Here is a 22,946-nt window from a genome sequence, read left to right as displayed (position 1 = left end):
TGGAAAATGAGAATTATTGCGTTTTATTTTACAATATAATTACAAACTTGCTTGAATGCACCAAGAAACGATGTAAAAATGCAATCCATCCAAAACTGTTCATCATTTTATAGGATAAGGTAAAAAAAATAATGGTTAATAATAAAACAATGAAGCTAAAATTCCAAAAAGAAACACATTATTTATATATATTTCCTCCATACTTACTTAAATCTTACTGCATTTAAGTCTACATACAGTATTGCGAGGAGCCTTCAAGTAAAAATAAGGGACCATATTGTATTATGTATAAATATGTATTTTAAATGTGGTATAAAAGTACTTTTCTCTCAAAATATTTTTTCACGTTTACTTAAATCTTACTTCACATAAGTCTGAAGTGTTAAATACATAAAATAAAAATAAAATAAAAAAAGGAAGACAAATGAGAAGGACCAAAGTAAGGAAGTAAGTAAGTCATTTTTATTTATAAAGCGCTTTTCTAGACCAGGGTCACAAATCGCTTAAACAATCAAAACAATATTCAATAAAGTATATACTTTAAAGGGCAAGATAAAACTGATAACACAACAATCTAAAGTCATAAAACAAATATTATATTAACATATTTAGAGACTAGTAATTAATAAATGAAATGTTTAAAAAAACAACAATATTTATATATATATATTTATATATATATATATATATTTCTACATGATTGTTAACCCTCACGAGGGCCACACTGGTCTGGCTTAAAACAGTTTTTGGATAATTTAATTTTAAACATAGATTTCAATAATCAAAAATAAATGCAAGGCCAACAATTTATTAGATTTTGAATGAAATACCACTTGCAACAATCGTGTCAAAACAATAGATTTATTTCAAAGTATTTGAAACATAGTTTGAAGTATTGTGCACTCAGTGGGGAAAGAAAGCAGGGGCGACTTTACGAACAGAACCTTAAAACGAGAACGTACGTAAACATGAACGGGAATATTATCATTTATTGTCAGAACTACTTTAAGGCTTATGCTTTTGTTCCGCATTGTTTGTAGATGTGTTATTATTATGGAAAAACAAATAGCTGAAAAAACAAAACTATCAAGTCTAAAAAATGTGGTACGAAAGTCACACACACACACACACACACACTAACACAACATCCTTTTGTACAGTCATTACAATGTCCGAAATCATGTCTCAGAGCTGGAATCTCCAGCAGAGGTGTCCGAGTCTGTCGATGTTTTTATGCAGGACGCTGTGAATCGGCGACACGTATCTGGCCACGTCGCCGTCCCGTGAAAAGTCCCTGCAGAAAATGCCCTTATCGGAACTGAAGACAAACTTCTGTGGCATCGGACCGTTGGCCCTCACGTACTCCCACACCGCCAGGAGCAGCAGCCTCACCTCAAAGGGTGTGATGTAGGGGAAGGCTTCGTGGACGTTCGCCAGCACGGGAGGCAGAAGCTGACCCTCTCCCATGCACGACACCAGCAGGGAGGAGGCCTGCAGATGCCACCGGGAGTCCGTGGACAAACCCTCACGGGATGCTTCCCAGTGTGCCAGGAGAGTGGCCAGGAGACCCCTGAGGACGGCCGAGCAGTAGCAGAGCGCCGGGCGCCCGGCCGCCACCACCTGAAGGAGGGGGAAGAGCACGGGGTGCGCCTCGAAGCAGCGGCGGATGTGGATGTCGCGCTCCACCGTAGTGCGGGCGTGCTCCTCCGGCGGCCAGGAGAGCTCGCCGTTGGCCACGTCAGGGCAGACGTTCTCCACCAGGGTCACGGCGATGACCTTCGCCGCCTCCGCGTTGATGGGCTGCGGCTCGTCCGGGTCGCATGGCGGGCGGGAGCTGTTGAGACCGGATGAGCTGCAGCACTGCACGACCACGGCCAGCAGAGTCTGGACATTCTGCAGGGGAAAGAAATAATTGTTGACATTACTTAATATTTTTTATTTAGCAATAGCATACCACGACGTAAAAGGGACTAGTTCTAAACACTATTACTAAGTTAAGTTAAGTTAGGTAGAACTTTATTGATCCCTCAGGAAATTGTTTTTTTTCCCCAATTAGACAAAGCAAAACAGACGATTATTCATAAAAATAAGAACAAAAAAAAGAGAAATAAAGAGAAAGAACAAGATAATACAATCTAAGACTCGTTATTAATATGAAACTGTGATCACTATATGCATTTAAGATAGTACTTGGCACACTGGGGTTGAACAATTTGTTTAAATGAGTCATTATATTCTATGACTAACATCCTCCTGCTCTGTAGGCCAGGGTTGTATATTATGATGAAAAAAAATATAATACTTAATAAATATCACACAACTTAAATATGTATAAAAAATATAATTTTTGGCACTTTTTAATACAAGCAAAATGGGAAGGAAAAAAAGTGTGAAAGACACTGTCTGATTAAAGTGGCAATATTTAAGGTTGAATATTCGTCTTTGAATCCCTCCAGTGTTAAAACAACAACTTGAATGATTATACAATTAGGGGGGTGTATTGGCAAGAATCTGGCGACCCGATACAGAGCACAGATATATAGTGTGATTCTATAAGAACAACAAAACATTCGTTTTGAAACCAACAAAAAGTCAAAGCTTCAGCTATAGAAGCTGCTTGAGTTGACTGTATCTTCTTGTCCTCAGTCCTTGCTGGGATCGCGTGGGATTAAATTGTTCTAATCGGTTGACTGCTGCCATCTAGAGGTTTCATTGCGACATTCAAATCAATAAACGGTGTGAATATTTTCATGTAAATAGCAAATTAAATATCACATTATTTTGCTTTAAATTAACTTTATTGACATATAAACCATAAAAGAACCATTTTTTTTATTTATAATAAAATATATTAATTTAAAAAAGATTTAAGTCATCAATATTTTCTTACACCCCTAATAATAATAATAATAATAATAATAATAATGACTATTGTCAAAATGTTACGCAGTGCTGCTTTAAGTAACACCTGAAGTATATGTTAATTTTCTAGTTCCTGTAATGTAATTAAGTAAGTAAGTAAGTAATTTTATTTGTATAGCGCTTTTCCAGACCGGGGTCACAAGGCGCTTAAACAATAAAAACAATATTCAATAAAGTATATACTTTAAAGGTCAAGATAAAACTGATAACACAACAGGAGTTCCAGAAAATCAAGGAAAAGCCTGAACAAATAAAAACGTCTTAAGATGTTTCTTAAAGGAGTCAGTAACGGTAAAAACTCACCTGGATCACCCCAGAAGGGTCAGTGCTGGGGGTGTCAGTGCGAACTTTAAGCCCCTTCCCGATCACTCCGGCGTGAAACACCGACCACACGCTGCCGGAGAAGTTGACGATGGTTCCGAACCGACAGTTTATATCCAGGAGCGAGGCTCCGAGGTCGGGCGCCACCGACGGGGCGGCGAGGGGAGCGCCGGACATGTCCGCGATCTGCCCCCCGAAAAGATCGGCGTTGCCCTTGTGCAGCGCCCCCTCCACCAGCTGCTGGAGGATGGCCTTGAGGGTGAGCGGCGAGTAGGCGGCGAATCGCGACAGAAGCACCGCCGAGCAGCTCACGGCTTCGGTCGCCTGACCTCCGTCCTTCCCCGCCTTCCTGAACTCTCGCCGCCGAAGAGCCATGAAGAAGTGGGTGACGGCGGCGCGAGCGAGCAGCAGCAGGTGGGCGGGCGAGGAGGTCCGAGGGAGGGGGCTGACGGAGAGGAGCCGGACGGCGGCGTGCGAGACGTCGGCGTCGCCGTGGAGGAGCAGTGGCGAGAAGTCGTGGAGGTTCGCCGACACCGCCGAGCCCACCTGGACCGACATGGTGGACTGAGCTCCCGGGGCGCCTCCTCTCCGCTCCTCGTCCTGGCTGGCGATGGCGGCGGCGAGGTTGAGCAGGAGCTGCCGCAGCTGCCGCGGGGCGAGGGTGTGCGTGTGGATCTGGGCCACGCATCGCGCCACGGCGGCGGGGATGAGTCCCGCCATGCAGGAGGAGAGGGTGGCGTGCAGCTGCCAGGCCAGCGCCAGCTCCTCCGAGTTGCGGGCCTGGGTGAGGAGCTGACAGAGCGTCTCCGTGGCGACGCTGGGGCCGCCGTACACCGACAGGAGACAGAGCAGCTGATGGAGCCACAGGTGGCGCTTGCGCTCCAGTCGGAGTGTCTCGGCGCAGAGCTCGCCCACGTGCGTCTGCAGCTCCTCCAGGAACGGGATGACCTTCTGAGGCTGAGAGGGGTGGTGAGGATGACCGTCCCCGCCGTCCAATCGGTTGTGCACCAGCTGGTGGAGGTGAAGGAGCAGCATCTGCAGCAGGCGATCGCAACCTTCTCGCACGCCTTCGTGAGGGGAGGTCGTCGGACCCGAGATGATGACCGAGGCCGGCGTGGCCGTGTCGGCCAGGAAGCGGAGGACCCTGGCTCCTCCCGAGGGATTCTGGCTGATCAGGTGAACCGCCAGACTCACCATGTTGTCCAGCTCGTCCCTGGGAAGTCCCTGCAGCAGCGCCTGCAGCTGCAGCAGGACGGGCGGGCGCAGCAGCTCCACCAGCTCCGCCGAAACGGCGCCGAACAAGTTGGGCGACATGGCCGCCAGCTGGAGGAGGAACGGCACGGCCGCTCGCCGGAGTTGCGGCGAACTGTCCCAGAAGTTGGAGGTGGGAGACATGGGCGCCGTGAGGCTCAAGCTCTCCTGGAACATCCGGAGCAACTCTTTCCTGATGCTGTCCGAGTGATGCGCGGCCAGGTGGCCCAGGATTCCCACCACGGAGCCGATCTTCGGGACCCTGCTTCCCTTCTCCACGCCGTTCATCACCAGCCCGGGATCCTTCGAGCCATGCGAGCAGAAATCTTTAAGCCCACACGCCAGGACTCGGCTGATGATGGTGCCCGGGAAGGCGGAGCCGATGTGAGCGACCACCCAGTCGAAGTGGGGGGAGTGCTGGACAGATGTGTCCAGAAGCGCGTCCACGCAGGCGTCGGGGCACCACGACAACATGGCCGCCAGGCACTGCGAGTACGCCTCCATGAGGGAGCGCGTGGCGGCGCACGACATCCAGAGCTGCAGCAGCTCGTTGAGGCTGGAGGAGCGCGGCGCCGCCCTGTGGTTGGCGTACTTGCTGCTGAGTTGGCCCAGCAGGTCCACAGCCCAGGTGGACACCAGAGGGGCCCAGGCCCGCGGGTTGAGGCGGATGAACTCGGACAGAACGCCATGGACTTCCTGTGGACACAATGATCGTTCACGTCGTCAGTACTTTTGGAAAACGTCATCAGAAAATGTTAGATAATAATTCCAAAGATTGAATTCAAAAAAGCTAAAGAAAATCAACTTATCGTGGGGAATAATTAAATGGATGAGTAAGTAGCACTTTATTAAAGGGATGAAAAAGAATAATTGCAGATGTGTTTTGCCCTAGTTACTTGAACTTTTTATTGACCACACAAACCTATTAAATAAGAAAGTAAGTAAGTAATTTTTATTTATATAGCACTTTTCCAGACCAGGGTCACAAAGCGCTTAAACAATCAAAACAATATTCAATAAAGTATATACTTTAAAGGGCAAGATACAACTGATAACACAACAGGAGTTCCAGAAAATCAAGAATAACAACAAAAAAACTGAACAACGCTGTATAAAAAAAGTACGACAAACTTAAAAGGAAAATAAATAAAAAATGCAAAACTTAAATAAGTGAGTGAAGTGATTTTGTGGACTAATCAAAACTACAATTTAACAGATAACTTAAATAATGGCATATTTCTCTCCACAAATTTTTCAAATTGCAAAGAAATCCTTAAGTCATTAAAGGCAAGTAGGGACGTGAAAAAATACATCAAAACCTCTAGAACTGTATTATGTTTTTCTCCCCTTCAAATCATGTTGTTTATCATAGTTTTTTTATGGTTTATTTTTTAATTAAGTCTGTCTAAAATAAAATAATTTTATTTTGTTTTAGTTAATATTAACATGCAAATGTATTTACAATTAACAGTGTTAATTTTGTGACACTTGAAGGAACAATGAAACTCAGAGATGACTGAGGATGAGAGGATACAGTCGACTCCAGCAGCTTTTAAAGCCGATGTTTGGACATATTTTGGTTTGAAAACAAATGAAATCAGTTACGACTTCGTCAAGAGTCATGTGGTCTGTAAATTCTGCAACACCAGAGTCAAGTACTCGACAATACTACACATATATACTTGTTACTACAGTATCACTATATATGGTATTGTTGCCCCTGTATCATGATATGCATTTTACCACCAGATTCTTACCAATACACGCCCCCAGTGATAAGTAGTGCAGAGAAAGTTATCGTGTTTTTTACCTCCAAGAATACATTGTTTATTGACGTAATGACTCAAAGTTCTATAACTGTGTACATTTTTCTTCTTGATCGGTCGATCGGGATGACTTAAAAAAAAATGCTTATATCGGCGCAGATAAACCGATCGATCGGTGCAGCTCTACTGAATTTAAGATCAAATGTATACATTTTGTAAGGTAACCCCTGAAAGACTATGACCGTGGGACGTCTCACCTGGATGATGTCCTCCAGGTTGGAGCTGACCCCCGAGCTGCCGTCGCCCTCCGTTTCCAGGCAGCGGAGAAAAGCCGACACATGCTCGTCGTAGACGCTCCTCAGATGCTCGAGCACCGCGCCCCGGCAGGCTGGGACCGAGCGCAGCAGGCGCACGGCACAGCGGGCGTGTTCCCGGACAGTGAGCTTCCGTCCCTGAGACGTGTCGATGCCGCTGATGAACGACTTGATCTCCTGAGACAACTCCTGACCACTGGACAAAAAGACAGGGGGAAAAAAAACAACATATTAGTCTAAAAAGTACTTTTGTAGCTTATTTAAAATACTTGGGTTAAATTGGAGGCTTCTTCTTTTAACAGCTGACAAAATATTATATTTGAATTGATATTAAACATTTTAGAAGGTTCAGTCTAATCTTTTTTTTAATTTAAGTTCAACATCCCTGATTTATCAAGTAATCAATATAATAGCATTTCAACTTGACCTCAGCATATACATGAGAAAAAAACACCATGAATATGCAGAAAAAAAACAACATAATTAGATGACCGGCTAGATATTATGTTTGGGAAAAGCACACATTTAAAAATAATTAGTCAGTAACAGCATTTATTAATATTTAAAGTACAAGTAATAAGCAATAACAAGACATTTCACAACATTGTGATCATTTCTTTACAGCTATGTTTTGTTTCGATCTGTAAAAATATGATTTAATAATGTTACATTCCAAAATGTATTAAGGTCGCCAGTTTATATAGTTCCTTTTGTGTCCCTAAAAAAACATGTGATAAAGTTATTCAATCTTTTAGTTTAATTGGAGGAAAATCTAGCCGCAATAAATAGAAATTAAGGATGATGAAAAAAAAATCTGTTTGAATTTTTATTCAGCATAATAGAAAGTTCAATGTGTCCAAGTAAGTTTCATACTTATTTATCAAGTAATCAAAATAATAGCATTTTAACTTCAAGTCTGCATACAAATGAGAATAAAATCCATGATTATGTCGAAATAAAAAATAGATAAGTAGCAAAATATTACCTTGTTGTGTCTTGTCATTAAAATAATCTCCTAGTAACTAGCAATTATTAACATTTGAACTAATAACTAGTAGCGTCTGAGCAAATAACAAGACATTTTATCAAACCAAGTTATATTTTACCGCTTTGTTTTGTCCCTACTGTAACAATATGAATAAATAACCTTACATTCTAAATGTCTATCTAGGTTACTAACCAATATATGTACATTTCAGACATTCTTTTGTCCCAATATTTTTGTCATGTTTCCTTATACACATGTTTGCAAAACGATTTAATCTCCTTTTAAAAATTAATATTTTTTTATTAGAATAAGAACAACGTAGCAACAATAATTGAAATATAAATATATTTAGTAACCAAAACATTGCCTGTAATTGAAAATAAACGTGTTTTTTTTTGTTTTTTTTTATTCTTAACTGAAAATGAGAATTTTTGTATTTTGAGGTGAATCAGAATAAAAAGGTTTTCTTTCTTTTTTCTTCAACGACTGAGGCACAGTTGGCCATGAAGTCTCCCAGGACTCACCTCAGCACCGCCTGCCCAGTGAGAGAGTGCGAGCTCGGCATCGCTTTCAGTGAACTACCGTCAAACACCACAGACATCGCGGACTCTTTCGGCATCGAATCGTCACATCAAACCGTCATTTCTCATTTAGAACTCGGAAAAGAACCAAAAACATCCGCTTTTTCCCACTATTTTCTATACAATTTCAGGACAAAATACACCCAAAGGGCGCTTCTAAGCCGGAAGTTTATCCTTCTTCGTTCATGCTGAAATGGAAACACGACCATGGGGGCTTGTGTCACTACCGCCACCCGGTGTCTATAGTGAAAATTACATTTATTTACTTTTATTTGTCAGCTCATATTCCCTTTTTAAATAGAACTTACAATTTACAACGCACCGTGTGGAGAATCTCAAGCAGTCATTTTTTTCAATGATCAAAACATTCCTTTATTTCAATGGATCACCGACTGATCACTGGCAGATCAATATTTAAGCTTCACTGTTGAATCCTACACTCCACCATAAGTGTCTTTGAATGCTAATGAAACTTTATTTTTATTCCGATTGCACGATAATAGAAGTCTTTGGAAAAATTTGAACCAAATAAAGGCCACTGACATAATAGAGTTGTTTTTTTAATGACATAATCAAACATTAATATTCTTAACAGAAGTGCCTATATCAAGCCATAGAATCTGACAAGTAGTAGTCGACGGAAGTCAGAGACTAACACCTTCCCTATCATGTAATCTCTTTGTTATCTTTATTTAAACAGAGGTCAATCACTGAACACTGGTTTGAGTGCATTATCTTCAAGAATGTTAGTTCAGCCCAGCATTGGGGAAATTGTTGTGATAATTTATTTTATTCATCTCATTTTATTTAATAATAAATATGTCCTTCTTTCTATTTCTTACTATTATCGCCATAAAACAAACCTGTGATGTGTTTGCAACAACAAAGGCAACAAATGTTGTTTTATTCTGACATAAAATATATTTAAACATGTTCAAGATTTTATTTTACTGTATATAATTGTATTTTGAGTGTTGTATTTAAATATTGTCAATTTAAATCACAACAAAACACACATTTTATTTGACGATTTATTATATTTTGAGGGAGAAGAAATGTCATTATTGTACAGTATCCTTTCCAGTTCTCTGACCAAGTAAACATTAGCTTTAATAATACAACACAGTATATACACATGCTATTATAATGAATACACTGCCTTTGCAAATACCACAAATTGCATCTTAGAAATCACACGAAACTCGATGTAGCTTTATCCAAATATATATATATTTTTTCTATACAAAAACGCCATCATGTCTGCAGTTAGGTAATTCTTGTAATGTACTGTATATATAAAAATGGTATTAAATTGTCATTTAGAAACTGTCTCAATCCAGATAGTTTAACTTTAATTTTCATTATTCCAGTGATTTAAAGAATGTTAGCTGGGGTACCCTTCATATTTCTACGGCATCAACTATTGCCTTTAAAAATAAAAATAAGTTTAGATAAGTAAATGTGCAATTTTTAATTTAAAATTGCATGTTGTCCATCGATCTTTTTATTATTGGCGGATTTATCTGTGATTTATTTTTAGGGAAGGCAACCAGCTTTTATTTGATCGTCTCTACATATGATGATGTCACTGAGCTCAGGCGAGGCTTTTATTGTGAAGGTTCCGTTGAGCTCCAGACCAGCTGATCTCTCCTCACTAAGGTGCGCTATGACGTCATATTAGCGACAGCAAAAATAGTTCCCTTTCATCGTCTCTATCTTCTCCGGCGTCGAATAACAACTGCGTAGGTGTTTAAATGTGACCTCAGTAGTTCCACGTTATTCGTCATATACGAGTAAACAAAGTAGCGATATGTAAACAAGGTCGAAAGAGATACGTGTCCAACTGGATCCTTTATTTTCGTGTTTAAATGACTATATCCGGGATTTGATTTACACCTGTGTTTGTTATTGTTGTATTTTCAAAAATATACAACTGATTATTAATACAAAATAATTGTTTTCCAGCAACGTCAGTGGTGACATGTCTCTGGCAATGGTAAGCTCCACAACATTGTAGTTATTGTCAATTATTATTATTATTATTATTATTATCATTATTTTAAATGTGTTTCTCCCTTCACAGGACGGTGATAAACCACAGCCGGGAGACTTGATAGAAATCTTCCGTGGCTCTTATCAACACTGGGCGGTGTACGTTGGTGACGGTTTCCTCGTCCATCTAGCTCCGCCATGTAAGTGTTGCTTTTTTATCAAATCTCTTATTTAAATAAAGATCTACATTATTTTTTTTGAGTATAGATTCAGTTACGAACAGCAGACGTCATGATATAGATTTACTTTATTAATCCCTCCTTCGGGAAATTCGGTTTCCAGTTCACAGCAGACAATAGAAGGTAAAGCAAGTTTCATAAAAGCAAGAACAAAGTGCAAAGAGGTATCAGAGCGCAAATATAAAGAGACCACTCAAAGACCTACAAGGATACACTCTGCTCCTACCCCCAAAACTCAGGAGTTATGAAGTCTAATAACATGAGGAATGAATGAGCCCCTGAGTCTATTAGTGTTGCATCATGGGAGGAGCATTCGTGCTCCATCTGTTCACTGATGACAGCGTTCAGAGGATGACCTCATCATCCATGATGGACATTAGTTTCTCTTGTCACCAGTGAGTCCAGCTTCAACCACAGACGAGACTCCGCTCGGAGTTCTAGCAGAAGTCTGAAGTGTAGACAATGAAGAGAAGAGGGGCCAGTACTGTCCCCTGAGGTGCTCCTGTACTGCACACCACAGTGTCAGACGAGATGTCCTTCAGCCTGACAGACTAGTCAGTACCGTTATTATGTCTTCTGAGGTGTTCAGGGCAGGTCCTCCTAGGAAAGGAACCTCAGGGCGGACCCGGGAAATCTGGCAGGACCGCTTCGGTTTTTAGAGAGAAAAGTCCATTTTAAGTTTTATCTGGTGTTTCTGTGCAGCGGAACTTCCAGGCGCCAACAGTATGATGTCCATCCTCTCCGACAAGGCTCTGGTGAAGAAGGAGGAACTCTGGGCTGTCGTGGGGAAACACGAGTGGAGAGTCAACAACAGCCTTGATAAGAAGTATCTCCCTCGACACGCTCAGGTCATCGTGGAGGAGGCCTGTGCCTTGGTGGGCCAGAGTCTGCCCTACTGTGTCTTCAGGGGGAACTGTGAGCACTTTGCCAACGAAATGCGCTACGGAGAGGCCGAGTCTCGGCAGGTACGTGCGGCAGATGAGGCGGTGAGATCAAATATGGTGCTCACGTCGTCTTGAAAGTATATTTACAAACAAATGAACAAACTCGAGATACATAATAACTTACTTTTAAAACAAATTCACAAACTATTGAAACACATTTACAAACTATTGAGAAACAATTGATACACATTCACAAACTATTGAAAAACGATTTACAAACTATTGAAACACATTTACAAACTCATGAAACACACTTACAAACTGTTGAAACGAATTCACAAACTATTGATCCATATTTACAAACAATTGAAACAAATGTACAAACTATTGCAACACATTTACAAACTAGTGAGAAACAATTTACAAACTATTTACAAACTATTGATACACATTTACAAACTATTGGAGAACAATTTACAAAATATTGATACACATTTACAAACTATTGAAAAATTATTTACAAACCCAATACACATTTACAAACTATTGAAAAGCTATTTACAAACTATTGATACACATTTACAAACTATTGGAGAACAATTTACAAAATATTGATACACATTTACAAACTATTGAAAAACAATTTACAAACTGTTGATACACATTAACAAACTATTGAACAACGATCTACAAACCACTGATACACATTTACAAACTATTGAAAAACAATTTACAAACTGTTGATACACATTAACAAACTATTGAACAACGATCTACAAACTACTGATACACATTTACAAACTATTGAAAAACAATTTACAAACTAGTTATACACATTAACAAACTATTGATACACATTTACAAAATATTGAAAAACAATTTACAACTATTGATACACATTTACAAAATATTGAAACAATTTACAACTATTGATACACATTTATAAACTATTGCAAAACGATCTACAAACTACTGATACACATTTACAAACTATTGGAAAACAATTTACAAACTGTTGATACACATTTACAAACTATTGAAAAACTATTTACAAACTGTTGAAAGACAATTTACAAACTATTGATACACATTTACAAACTGTTGAAAAACAATTTACAAACTGTTGATACACATTTACAAACTATTGATACACATTTACAAAATATTGAAAAACAATTAACAAATATTGATACACATTTACAAACTATTGATACACATTAACAAACGATTGAAAATCAATTTACAAACAGTTGATACACATTTACAAACTATTGGAAAATCAATTTACAAACTATTGATACAAATGTACAAACTATTGAAACTAATTCGTTTCAAACAATGTTTTTTTTAATTTGTTCCAATAGTTTGTAGATTGGTTTTAATAGTTTGTAAATTTGTTTCAATGGTTTTAAAATTTTTCATTTGCACTTCCTAGGCCACCATAGTTTATGCTATTATTAGCTACACAGCAGCTGCTTGTGACCATATTTAAGAAACAAAACAAACAGCTTGTTTTAAATCCAAACTACCAACGACTGTTTTCACTGTAGATAAGACTTCATCTAACATTGTGTGCTTGTGTGTTTGTGTGTTTGTGTGTTTATGTGTTTGTGTGTTTGTTTGTGTCCACAGGTGTGTAAGGCCGGAGAGCTGGCCATATTGACAGGTTTTGCGGCCGCTGTCGGTTTTGGGGTCGTGGCTCTGGTCGGAGCTTTTTTGGGAAGCAGCAGAAGAGAGAAAAAGAACGAACAGTGACCCGTGAATTGAGCTCAACCAACTCATCACCAGCGAAGAATCACAAGATATTTGCACAAGATAACTGACGACTTACCGTTTAAAAAAATGTACTTCCTGTTGTTTACAATGTAACATGGGCTGGAAAACAACAATCGTTAGATTCGTTGTAAAGTACGTAAAATCAAACTTTCCATCTGACTTTTCACTCTTTATAAAACAAGTGGGAAGTGATCACAACATTTTACACGATTTTAAACGACAACAAAAGCATGATCTCTGTGAGTTTATATACCAATAAGGAACACTTTGTCAACCTGCTACCATCCAATTGAACGTGAAGCAAGGATGCTTGTGAATATGGTTTTAACTCACAGACTTTAAAATGGTCACTTTGATGATGTTTTTATTCCACATTTTGACTTTTGGTTTGTGAAGAAACACATGGTCTATAGAGCAACAGCCCACTCACCCGTGCCAACTCCAGCATGAACTTCTATTGATTGTTGCCGTGGACTTTTAACAGGGTAAAAGTTAACAAAAGTTAGGTGTCAGCTAGTGTTAACTTTTTTCTAAATACTGATGTGTGTGCATTGTGTGTGATTATTGGTTTAAAAAAAAAAAAAAAGAAGCATTTTTACATGAATGTAACATGATGCGGATATTTTAATAAATGGCATTTTCACTGAAGTTTGTAACACCCAGTTTTAAATGTAAAAATAAACTTAATTTATCGAGAAGCATTTTTGTATTCTTTTTTTTTAAACTAATTGTCTGGACGACTTATTTGTTTGAGAGGAAGTTTAACAAAAAATAAAACTGCAAATCACCTTAAACCTGTCGAAAAGTTCGCACATTTTTACATGTTTAAATCCTTTGACCTTCAGATGGATCGTGAGGTGTAGTTTAAGATGTTTTTTAAACAAAGTTGATACTTTGTCTTGAAAATATCTAAACTGATGCAGCAGTGATGACGTCACCTGATAGTTTCATGCAAGTATGATCCAGTAGCTCGGTACTCGTTTGGTTTTGGCTGGTGTTTTTTTTTTATATTGATTTAAAAAAGCTTCTTATTTTGTAATATTGAATTTAAAATGCTAGGAATTTAAAAATATTGAATATTTTAAATTATTTCAACCTTTCGATATTTGAAAAAAATAAATTGAAACATTAAAAAACTATTTTTTATAATAATATTTTAGATGATTCTGTGCTGATTATCACTGTCTAAAATCTTTTTTTTTTAAGTCTGAAAAAGGACCAGTAAGAAAGTGTCTCTTAATCGTTAGATCAATAGTTAATGATTCATTCACTTGTTTTGTTATCATGTCACTCTTACAGCACTGTGATAAGTTTATGGTTTTCTTTCACTTTTGTGGAGCTTCACCGTCAGTCTTTTGGAAAACATCTTGTTAAAGTGTTTCACTTTCAGTCGAGATCTGAACCAAGTCAGAGGTGATATCTCTGACTGGGCCGTGTAACTAGTGTTTACAAGTATTCAAAAGTTAAGATACTATGAAGATACTCACTCCTAACTTTTTTCTTTTTTTTTTAAGAACGTAAGCAGCTCTCTAAGAGGATTCTCAGAATCTTATTTTATTTTTTTCAATTCTGAAAGAGACGCTTTCAGTACAGGTTCTTTCAATGTTAAAATGTTTACGTAAGTTTGTGTTTCTTGTTATAACAAATGAACGATTGTTACAGAATCATCCTGATACGCCTTTTTTTTTTTTTTTTTTCAATTAGCAATTAGATATTCTTTTCAATGCTACATACTTGGTAGGTGATGCCTCGTCGAACTGGAAAACGTTTCAGTCCAAACCAACTTTGTTTCCCTTGCTGTTGCGTCTCAGGACTGAGCGGAGGTGAGTGTCGTCTCTCTTTAGAAGGAAAAATGTTTTTGTATCATTTTAGTATCATTTGACATCATTTCTTCAAACACAAATGTTTGTTTTACATCGGCTCCAAAGCAGAGGTAAGGGTCACCTTTTAAGGACTTTAATTTGATTTATGGACTGTGATCAAGTTGACCCAGAAACAACACTAGGGATTGCATTTTTTTCCCGGGCCTTCGGGTCACCTTGACCCGGAGATAACACAGGGGTTAAGAAATGGTGTTGATGATAGTTTAATGTAATCCATCGCATGTTAAACACAAAATCAAACGATTGAAGAACGAACCACGAATAATTTTTACTTGTCAATCCAAAAATAAAACTAACTGACGGAGAAAATAGATCACAAACACAATGAAACGAAAAAAAAGTTTTTTAAAGTAAGAATATGTTCAGATATGTTATTGTTTGATCGTTAAAAAAATCTATGAAAAGAAAAAAAACAAGTTGTTTTTTATCTCGATCGTTTGTATCTTAGAATGTGATGTCATATCAAAGCAAAGAAAAATAAACAAACGTCTGTTTAAAATGTTCTTATGTACAAATATATTTAAGTTTTATGATTTTAATTTTTTTGAATGGATTCATTCAAACAGGAAGCATCAAACATGGAGAGTCAAACATCCAGTTCTGCAGGCTTGGTGAGTCTGACATGTATTTTGACGTCAGTCTTTCTTTGGATAAAATACTTCATGTTTATTTGTTGTTGAACTGTTTTGGTTTCTTTTTCTTAGGAACCAGGAGACCTTGTTGAAATTCATAGACCTGGTTATAATCACTGGGGCGTGTACGTTGGAGATGGCTTTATTGTTCATGTTACTACACCAGGTGAGTGTTTTTCAGGTAAAATGTCACATTCACACGTTCATAATCATATGTGATCATGACAACAATGTTCTAAGCTATGCTACATATGTACAGTTATGCACCTTCATTAAAAAATAGCTTTTATTATATGTATACAAATGTAAATAAAATACTTTTGTAACTTTTAGTAATATTTGTATTAGTAGAAGAATATTGTTCAATGTTTACTTTGTAACGTAAAAAAGAAGAGACAATTAATAACCAGCAGGTTATTAGGTCTGGGAATGAGGCGGACCCAAATGTGGAATGTAATCACCAATCAACGGGCAAAAAGTGAAGTTTAAACACACGTGGGACTCTTGTTTCTTTTGTCGTATTGGTAACATTTCTACAAGTGTGCGCGATAGCCTGTAGAGGGAGTAAGCATGCATGAAGTAGAATCAATGTTTATACACTTATATACTATAAATAAGTGTCTTTCTTTTCCTCCAGATGGTATTCCAACTGAAGGCAGTGGCAGTATGATGTCCTCGGCCTGTAAACGGGCTGTGGTGAAGAAAGAGAAGCTGGATGTTGTCGCAGGAAAGAATAGCTGGAACATCGGCAACTACTTGGATGAGAAGTATCCGCCTCGACCTGCTCAGGTCATCGTGAAGAAGGCCCTTGGGCTGGTGGGCTGGACGGTGCCCTATGGAATTACTACAAAAAACTGTGAGCACTTTTCCAACAACCTACGCTATGGCATTGAAGAATCAGAACAGGTAAGACATGTGGTCACGTCTCGTCATTCTTCTATCTTGATTTATTGGATTTCTTTTTGTCTGCAGGGAGATGCCGCGAAGACCGTGATCGGTGTGACAACAGGAGGATTCATTGCCATTGCCTTTTTTTTAATAACGAATTTGATCCTTTCCCGATGACAGAGCTAAAGACAAAACAACCACCACTATAAAAAAAAGCATGTTTTGCCCATAAAATAGTGAAGCGAACACATTTCAGTGACACTTTCTAAACCACTGATCGCTCATTGTTTGGTGTAAACATGTCAATCAAACATAGAAATGCGATTTTATACTTTTTGGACATAGGCGTAAAAGACGACGGGCTTCAAAATGATTATTGTTTTTGAAACCAAATAATCTTCTAATGATCAATAATTTCTCGGTGCAGTTTCTGTTCTCATTTTCTGGCATTTAAAAAAAACAAATAAAAATCTCAAAACACAAAAAACTGTAGTATTTTTCTGTCAGCCTCATGACCACCGAAAAAAAACGTATAAGTAACATCAATTCCAGTAGTTCAAAAGCGAGTCAACTGGACTGTGTTCTAGGAGATCACCTTCAAACCTGTCAGGTGCAGGGGCAAGAGGGGGCCTGGCCCCCTCAAATAAATGTTGTGCCCCCTCAAACTTACATGTAAGTAAGTAAGTAACAGCACAATGCCCCCCTCAAGATTTGTGGCTGCCCCCTCATACATGCCTGTCTAGACCCGGCCCTGGTTGTGAGGTGTAGTTTAAGATGTTTTAAAACAAAGTTGATGCTTTGTCTTGTAAATATATCTAAATATATGTAAATCTAATGCAGCAGTGATGACGTCACCTGATCGTTTCATGCAAGTATGATCCAGTAGCTCGGTACTCGTTTGGTTTTGGATGGTGTTTTTTTATATTGATTTAAAAAAGATTCATATTTTGTAATATTGAATTTAAAATGCTACGAATTTAAAAATATTGAATAATTGAAATTAAAATATAACAAATATTGAATATTTTAAATTATTTCAACCTTTCGATATTTGAAAAAAATAAATTGAAAAATAAAAAAAATAAAAATATAATAATAATATTTTAGGTGATTCTGTGTTGATTATCACTGTCTACATTTTTTTTTTAAGTCTGAAAAAGGACCAGAAAGAAAGTGTCTCTTAATCGTTAGATCAATAGTTAATGATTCATTCACTTGTTTTGTTATCATGTCACTCTAACAGCACTGTGATAAGTTTATGGTTTTCTTTCACTTTTGTGGAGCTTCACTGTCAGTGTTTTGGAAAACATCTTGTTAAAGGATTCCCTTGAGTCCGTGGGCCAGATGAAGCCCTATGAAATTATTAAACAAAACTGTGAGCACTTTTCCAACTACCTACGCTATGGCAAGAAAGAATCAGGACAGGTAAGACATGTGGTCACGTCTCGTCATTCTTCTAACTTGATTTATTTGATTTATTTTCGTCTGCAGGTAGATACCAGGATGACCACGTTGACCGTGGTGGCTGTTGCAGGAGGAATCTTTGTGGGTTTGGCAGCGGTTGCTTTTGGTTCCCGATCATCTGGATACAAAACCACCACTATGGAAAAATAGATAAAACTTCCGATTGTACCTGAATGCACCACTGAGCATGTTTTGCACCTAAAATAGTGAAGCGAATACATTTCAGTGACACTTTCTAAACCACTGATGGCCTTTCATTGTTTGGTGTAAACATGTCAATTAAACATAGAAATGTAATTTTATACTTTTTAGAAATAGGCGTAAAAGACGACAGGCTTCAATATCCTGATTGTTTTTGAAACCAAATAATCTTCTGATGATCAATAATTTCTCTGTGCAGTTTCTGTTCTTATTTTTCTGGCATTTAAAAAAAACAAATAACATACTCAAAACACAAAAAACTGTAGTCTTTTTCTGTCAGCCTCATGGCCATTTGCGAAAAAAAGCGTATAAGAAGTAACATCAATTCCAGTAGTTCAAAAGCGAGTCAACTGGACTGTGTTCTAGGAGACGTTTCACTTCTCATCCGAGAGGTTTGGCTGCTTTAGGAGCCAGTACATGGAGGAGAAACGAGAGACTAATCAATGTTTCATTCTTAGCTGACGTCAGTGCTTTTTAAAATCTTTTTTTCATCAAAGAGTCATTTAAGTGTTATTGAAGACATGACTGCTATTGGAAGTACAGTTTCCCGCTGTATCTCCCGCTTGTTGTTTCGAACTCAAAGAGAACCAGAAGGAAAACTGTTAAAATAACTTGTGTTTATTCTAACAACAGAAGAAGGTTATGGCACAGAATTCTGGGTCAGCGACTGTTACCCGAGGAACTCTCAGATACATCCTACCAACTGACGACAGAATCACAGAAACAGTCATTTCTTATACATTTGAGCTTGGGCGAGGACGCTTCGGATTGGCTCCATGGACCCGGACCTCGTTGTGGGTTGGTTCACGTCAGGAGACTGGAGCGTTCGGTTCCCCTTCACAGCACTGATTTTTCCTGTTCTTTCACTCGTCAGCCTTTCACACGTTTAATTCTCACTTCACACTTACATCATGGCCTGGTACTTTCTATGCACTCGGGGTTAAATCAGGTTAGATTTCTTACCAGGTTAGATTATACTCTGTGGATCGTTCTGTTTATTCTTTATTGGTTAATACATTGTATATTTTATCTATATTTGCCTTGGTGAGTCTGACATCAACACATTGGAATGTTTCTGTGTTGCTGAACTGTTTCGGTTTCGTTTTCTTAGAAACCAGGAGACCTCATTGAAATTCATAGATCACACAGAAAGGTCACACGTTCATAATCATAACCTATCAGTGTGTTTCACGTTAAAGACTCCTGATTCGAGATTGTTTTGACTTTCCGTTTTTTTGGCTCTGGTACGTTTTCTCGCCTTTCTGCCTGCCTGTGCATCTGACCTGTTTTTTGGATCTGTTCCTGTTTGTGGTTTCCTGGACTGCTTCTGACGATCCCTCTGCCTGCTCCTATAAATAAAACTGTCAAGTTTCACTTGCTGTTGCGTCTCAGGACTTAGCGGAGGTGAGTGTCGTCTCTCTTTAGAATTACAAATGTTTTTGTATCATTTTAGTATCATTTGACATCATTTCTTGAAACCCAAAATGTTTTTTTGTTTTTTTAAACTTTAGAATATGTCTTCACTACTTAATATGGTGTCACCAGGACATAAGCTATAATTACTACCAACTAATCATTATCACACACAAAGACAATCATACCTAAAGATGGCAGTTCTCTCTCACTTTTTTCTGCGATGTGTGATTGGCTGAGTGACATAAACGTGAGGTCACTGATGGGGTTTTCTCAAAGTGACCCCACACACCCCAGAGAGACATGAAATGATGACGCAAACCAAGATTATTAGCAGAACGGGAATCAATGCTAATGTAGTTTATCAGTGTGAAGAATTCTACAAACATACAGACTCATCACTGTTGATGGTTATTTTTGAACTAAAAAAGAATAAATACGAAGTACTTCTTAGTTGAATAAAAACCACATGTTCATGTGTTTGAACGAACCACGAATCATTTTTACTTGTCAATCCAAAAATAAAACTAACTAACGGAGAAAATAGATCACAAACACAATAAAACAAAAAATATGTTTTTTAAAGTATGAAAATGTTCAGATATGTTATCGTTAAAAAAATCGATGAAAAGAAATAAACAAGTTGTTTTTTATCTCGATCGTTTGTATCTTAGAATGTGATGTCATATCAAAGCAAAGATAAAAAAACAAACGTGTGTTTAAAATGTTCTAATGTACAAATATATTTAAGTTTTATGAGTTTAATTCATTTGAATGGATTCATTCAAACAGGAAGCATCAAACATGGAGAGTCAAACATCCAGTTCTGTAGACTTGGTGAGTCTGACATGTATTTTGACGTCAGTCTTTCTTTGGATAAAATACTTCATGTTTATTTGTTGATGAACTGTTTTGGTTTCTTTTTCTTAGAAACCAGGAGACCTCGTTGAAATTCATAGACCTGGTTATAAACACTGGGGCGTGTACGTTGGAGACAAATCTGTTGTTCATGTTACTGCACCAGGTGAGTGTTTTTCAGGTAAAGGGTCACATTCACACGTTCACAATCATATGTGATCATGACAACAATGTACTTAGCTATGCTACATATGTACAGTTATGCACCTCCATTAAAAAAAATGTTTTATATGTATACAAATGTAAATGAAATACTTTTGTAACTTTTATTAATATTTGTATTAGTAGAAGAATATTGTTTAATGTTTCCGTTTTAACACAAAAACAAAAAGAGACAGTTAATAACCAGCAGGTTATAAGGTCTGGGAATGAGGCGGACCCAAATGTGGACTGGAATCACAAATCAACGGGCAAAAAAGTAAAGTTTAAACACATGTGGGACTCTTGTTTTTTTTGTTGTAGTGGTAACATTTCTACAAGTGTGTGCGATAGCCTGTAGAGGGCGTAAGCATGCATGAAGTAGAATCAATGTTTATACACTTATATACTATAATGTTAGGGGTTTTTGTGTTCCGATGAACTGACCCCTCCCCAGCCTCGTACGTGGTGGTGGAATGAAGGACAGACACATTGATGAGTTTAAGAAAAATGCTCGTTTAGTGAAATGCTAAAAGTGCCTTTTCTTTCCTCCAGATGGGATTTCAAGTGCAGGCAGTGCCAGTAGGAAGTCAGTGACCGGTAACTTTGAAGCTGTGGTGAAGAAACAGAAGCTGGATGTTGTCGCAGGAAAGGACAAGTGGAACATTGGCAACTACTTGGATAAGAAGTATCCGCCTCGACCTGCTCAGGACATCGTGAAGGATTCGCTTGAGTCCGTGGGCCAGACGCTGCCCTATCAAATTACTAGACAAAACTGTGAGCACTTTTCCAACAACATGCGCTATGGCAAGAAAGAATCAGGACAGGTAAGACATGTGGTCACGTCTCGTCATTCTTCTAACTTGATTTATTTGATTTCTTTTCGTCTGCAGGTAGATGCCGCGAAGACCAGTGCTGAAGGATTCTTGCGCAACGTTGGAAACGAATTAGATTTTGCTTAAAGAGCTAAAGACAAAACCACCACCACTAAAAAAAAATTTGAAATGGGCATAAAAGACGATGAGCTTCAATATCCTGATTGTTTTTCCAACCAAATAATCTTCTGATGATCAAGAATTTCTCGGTGCAGTTTCTGTTCTCATTTTTTGGCATTTAAAAAAACCAAATAAAATACTCAAAACACAAAAAACTGTAGACTTTTTTTCTGTCAGCCTCACGGCCATTTGTGGAAAAAAAGCGTATAAGAAGTAAAATCAATTCCAGTAGTTGAAAAGCGAGTCAACTGGACTGTGTTCTAGGAGACGTTTCACTTCTCATCCGAGAGGTTTGGCTGCTTTAGGAGCCAGTACATGGAGGAGAAACGAGAGACTAATCAATGTTTCATTCTTAGCTGACGTCAGTGCTTTTTAAAAACTTTTTTTCATTAAAGAGTCATTTAAGTGTTATTGAAGACATGACTGCTATTGGAAGTACAGTTTCCCGATGTATCTCCCGCTTGTTGTTTCGAACTCAAAGAGAACCAGAAGGCAAACTTTTAAAAGAACTTGTGTTTATTCTAACAACAGAAGGAGATTATGACACAGAATTCTGGGTCAGCGACTGTTACCCGAGGAACTCTCAGATACATCCTACCAACTGACGACAGAATCACAGAAACAGTCATTTCTTATACAGTCGAGCTTGGGCGAGGACGCTTCGGATTGGCTCCATGGACCCGGACCTTGTTGTGGGTTGGTTCATGTCAGGTTGCAGGGCAGATTAGGGTGTTTGACCAAGACATGGACAGTCATCAGACCAGTTCTGCGGTTGGAGACTGGAGCGTTCAGTTCCTCTTCACAGCAAAGATGTTTCCTGTTCTTTCACTCGTCAGCCTTTCACACGTTTAATTCTCACTTTACACTTACATCATGACCTGGTACTTTCTATGCACTCAGGGTTAAATTCAGGTTAGATTTCTTACCAGGTTAGATTGTGGATTATTTGGTTTATTCTTTATTGGTTAATACATTGTATATTTTATCTATATTCTATACTGAAAACAAATGAATTCGCATATTTCGGTTCAAACATAAAGTATTTAAAATAAAGATTAAGATTGCGTGCAACCTGAAAGAGAGAGAGAAGAAGGGGTTTGGAGTAGGACTCGTCGAACTGGACAACGTTTCAGTCCAAACCAACTTTGTTTCACTTGCTGTTGCGTCTCAGGACTGAGCGGAGGTGAGTGTCGTCTCGCTTTAGAATGAAAAATGTTTTTGTATCATTTTAGTAGCATTTGACATCATTTCTTGAAACACAAATGTTTTTTTTCGTTTTTTTAACCTACTTAATATGGTTTCACCAGGACATAAGCTATAATTAATACCAACTAATCATTATCACACACAAAGACAATCATACCTAAAGATGGCAGTTCT

General features: G+C 38.3%; 4 protein-coding genes across 6 annotated transcripts; 3 read left to right on the top strand and 1 right to left on the bottom strand.

The window, feature by feature from the left end:
* Positions 1–842: 842 nt before the first annotated feature.
* On the bottom strand, positions 843–8,293 carry ints5 (integrator complex subunit 5). The gene is made up of 4 exons (XM_087799450.1): positions 8,087–8,293; positions 6,518–6,770; positions 3,226–5,190; positions 843–1,893 (listed from the first exon to the last, which is right to left on the bottom strand). Exons 1-4 carry the CDS (start codon positions 8,179–8,181, stop codon positions 1,186–1,188), a joined length of 3,021 nt encoding a protein of 1,006 aa, XP_087655576.1. The 5' UTR covers positions 8,182–8,293; the 3' UTR covers positions 843–1,185.
* Positions 8,294–9,719: 1,426 nt separating this feature from the next.
* Positions 9,720–13,735, top strand: LOC148072244 (phospholipase A and acyltransferase 3-like). Of its 2 annotated transcripts, none has more exons than XM_087799415.1 (5): positions 9,720–9,802; positions 10,109–10,139; positions 10,227–10,335; positions 11,077–11,339; positions 12,891–13,735. In XM_087799415.1, exons 1-5 carry the CDS (start codon positions 9,720–9,722, stop codon positions 13,011–13,013), a joined length of 609 nt encoding a protein of 202 aa, XP_087655541.1. In that variant the 3' UTR covers positions 13,014–13,735. The 2 variants fall into 2 exon arrangements, with proteins under 2 accessions (XP_087655541.1, XP_087655542.1); XM_087799416.1 differs by having other exon boundaries at positions 9,792–9,885.
* A 1,092-nt stretch (positions 13,736–14,827) lies between these two features.
* Positions 14,828–21,721, top strand: LOC148072242 (phospholipase A and acyltransferase 3-like). 2 transcript variants are annotated; one of them, XM_087798815.1, is made up of 5 exons: positions 14,828–14,857; positions 20,308–20,352; positions 20,446–20,539; positions 21,127–21,398; positions 21,465–21,721. In XM_087798815.1, the coding sequence occupies exons 2-5, from the start codon at positions 20,320–20,322 to the stop codon at positions 21,531–21,533; spliced, it is 468 nt and encodes a 155-aa protein (XP_087654941.1). In that variant the 5' UTR covers positions 14,828–14,857; positions 20,308–20,319; the 3' UTR covers positions 21,534–21,721. The 2 variants fall into 2 exon arrangements, with proteins under 2 accessions (XP_087654941.1, XP_087654940.1); XM_087798814.1 differs by lacking the exon at positions 14,828–14,857 and adding an exon at positions 19,262–19,506.
* Positions 15,494–17,002, top strand: LOC148072243 (phospholipase A and acyltransferase 2-like). The gene is made up of 4 exons (XM_087798813.1): positions 15,494–15,528; positions 15,622–15,715; positions 16,187–16,455; positions 16,522–17,002. Exons 1-4 carry the CDS (start codon positions 15,496–15,498, stop codon positions 16,612–16,614), a joined length of 489 nt encoding a protein of 162 aa, XP_087654939.1. The 5' UTR covers positions 15,494–15,495; the 3' UTR covers positions 16,615–17,002.
* Positions 21,722–22,946: the final 1,225 nt, after the last annotated feature.

The sequence above is a fragment of the Callionymus lyra genome, chromosome 9 (genome assembly GCF_982586985.1).
Source record: "Callionymus lyra chromosome 9, fCalLyr1.hap1.1, whole genome shotgun sequence".
NCBI lineage: Eukaryota > Metazoa > Chordata > Actinopteri > Syngnathiformes > Callionymidae > Callionymus > Callionymus lyra.
This window is presented reverse-complemented; position numbering and strand designations above follow the sequence as displayed.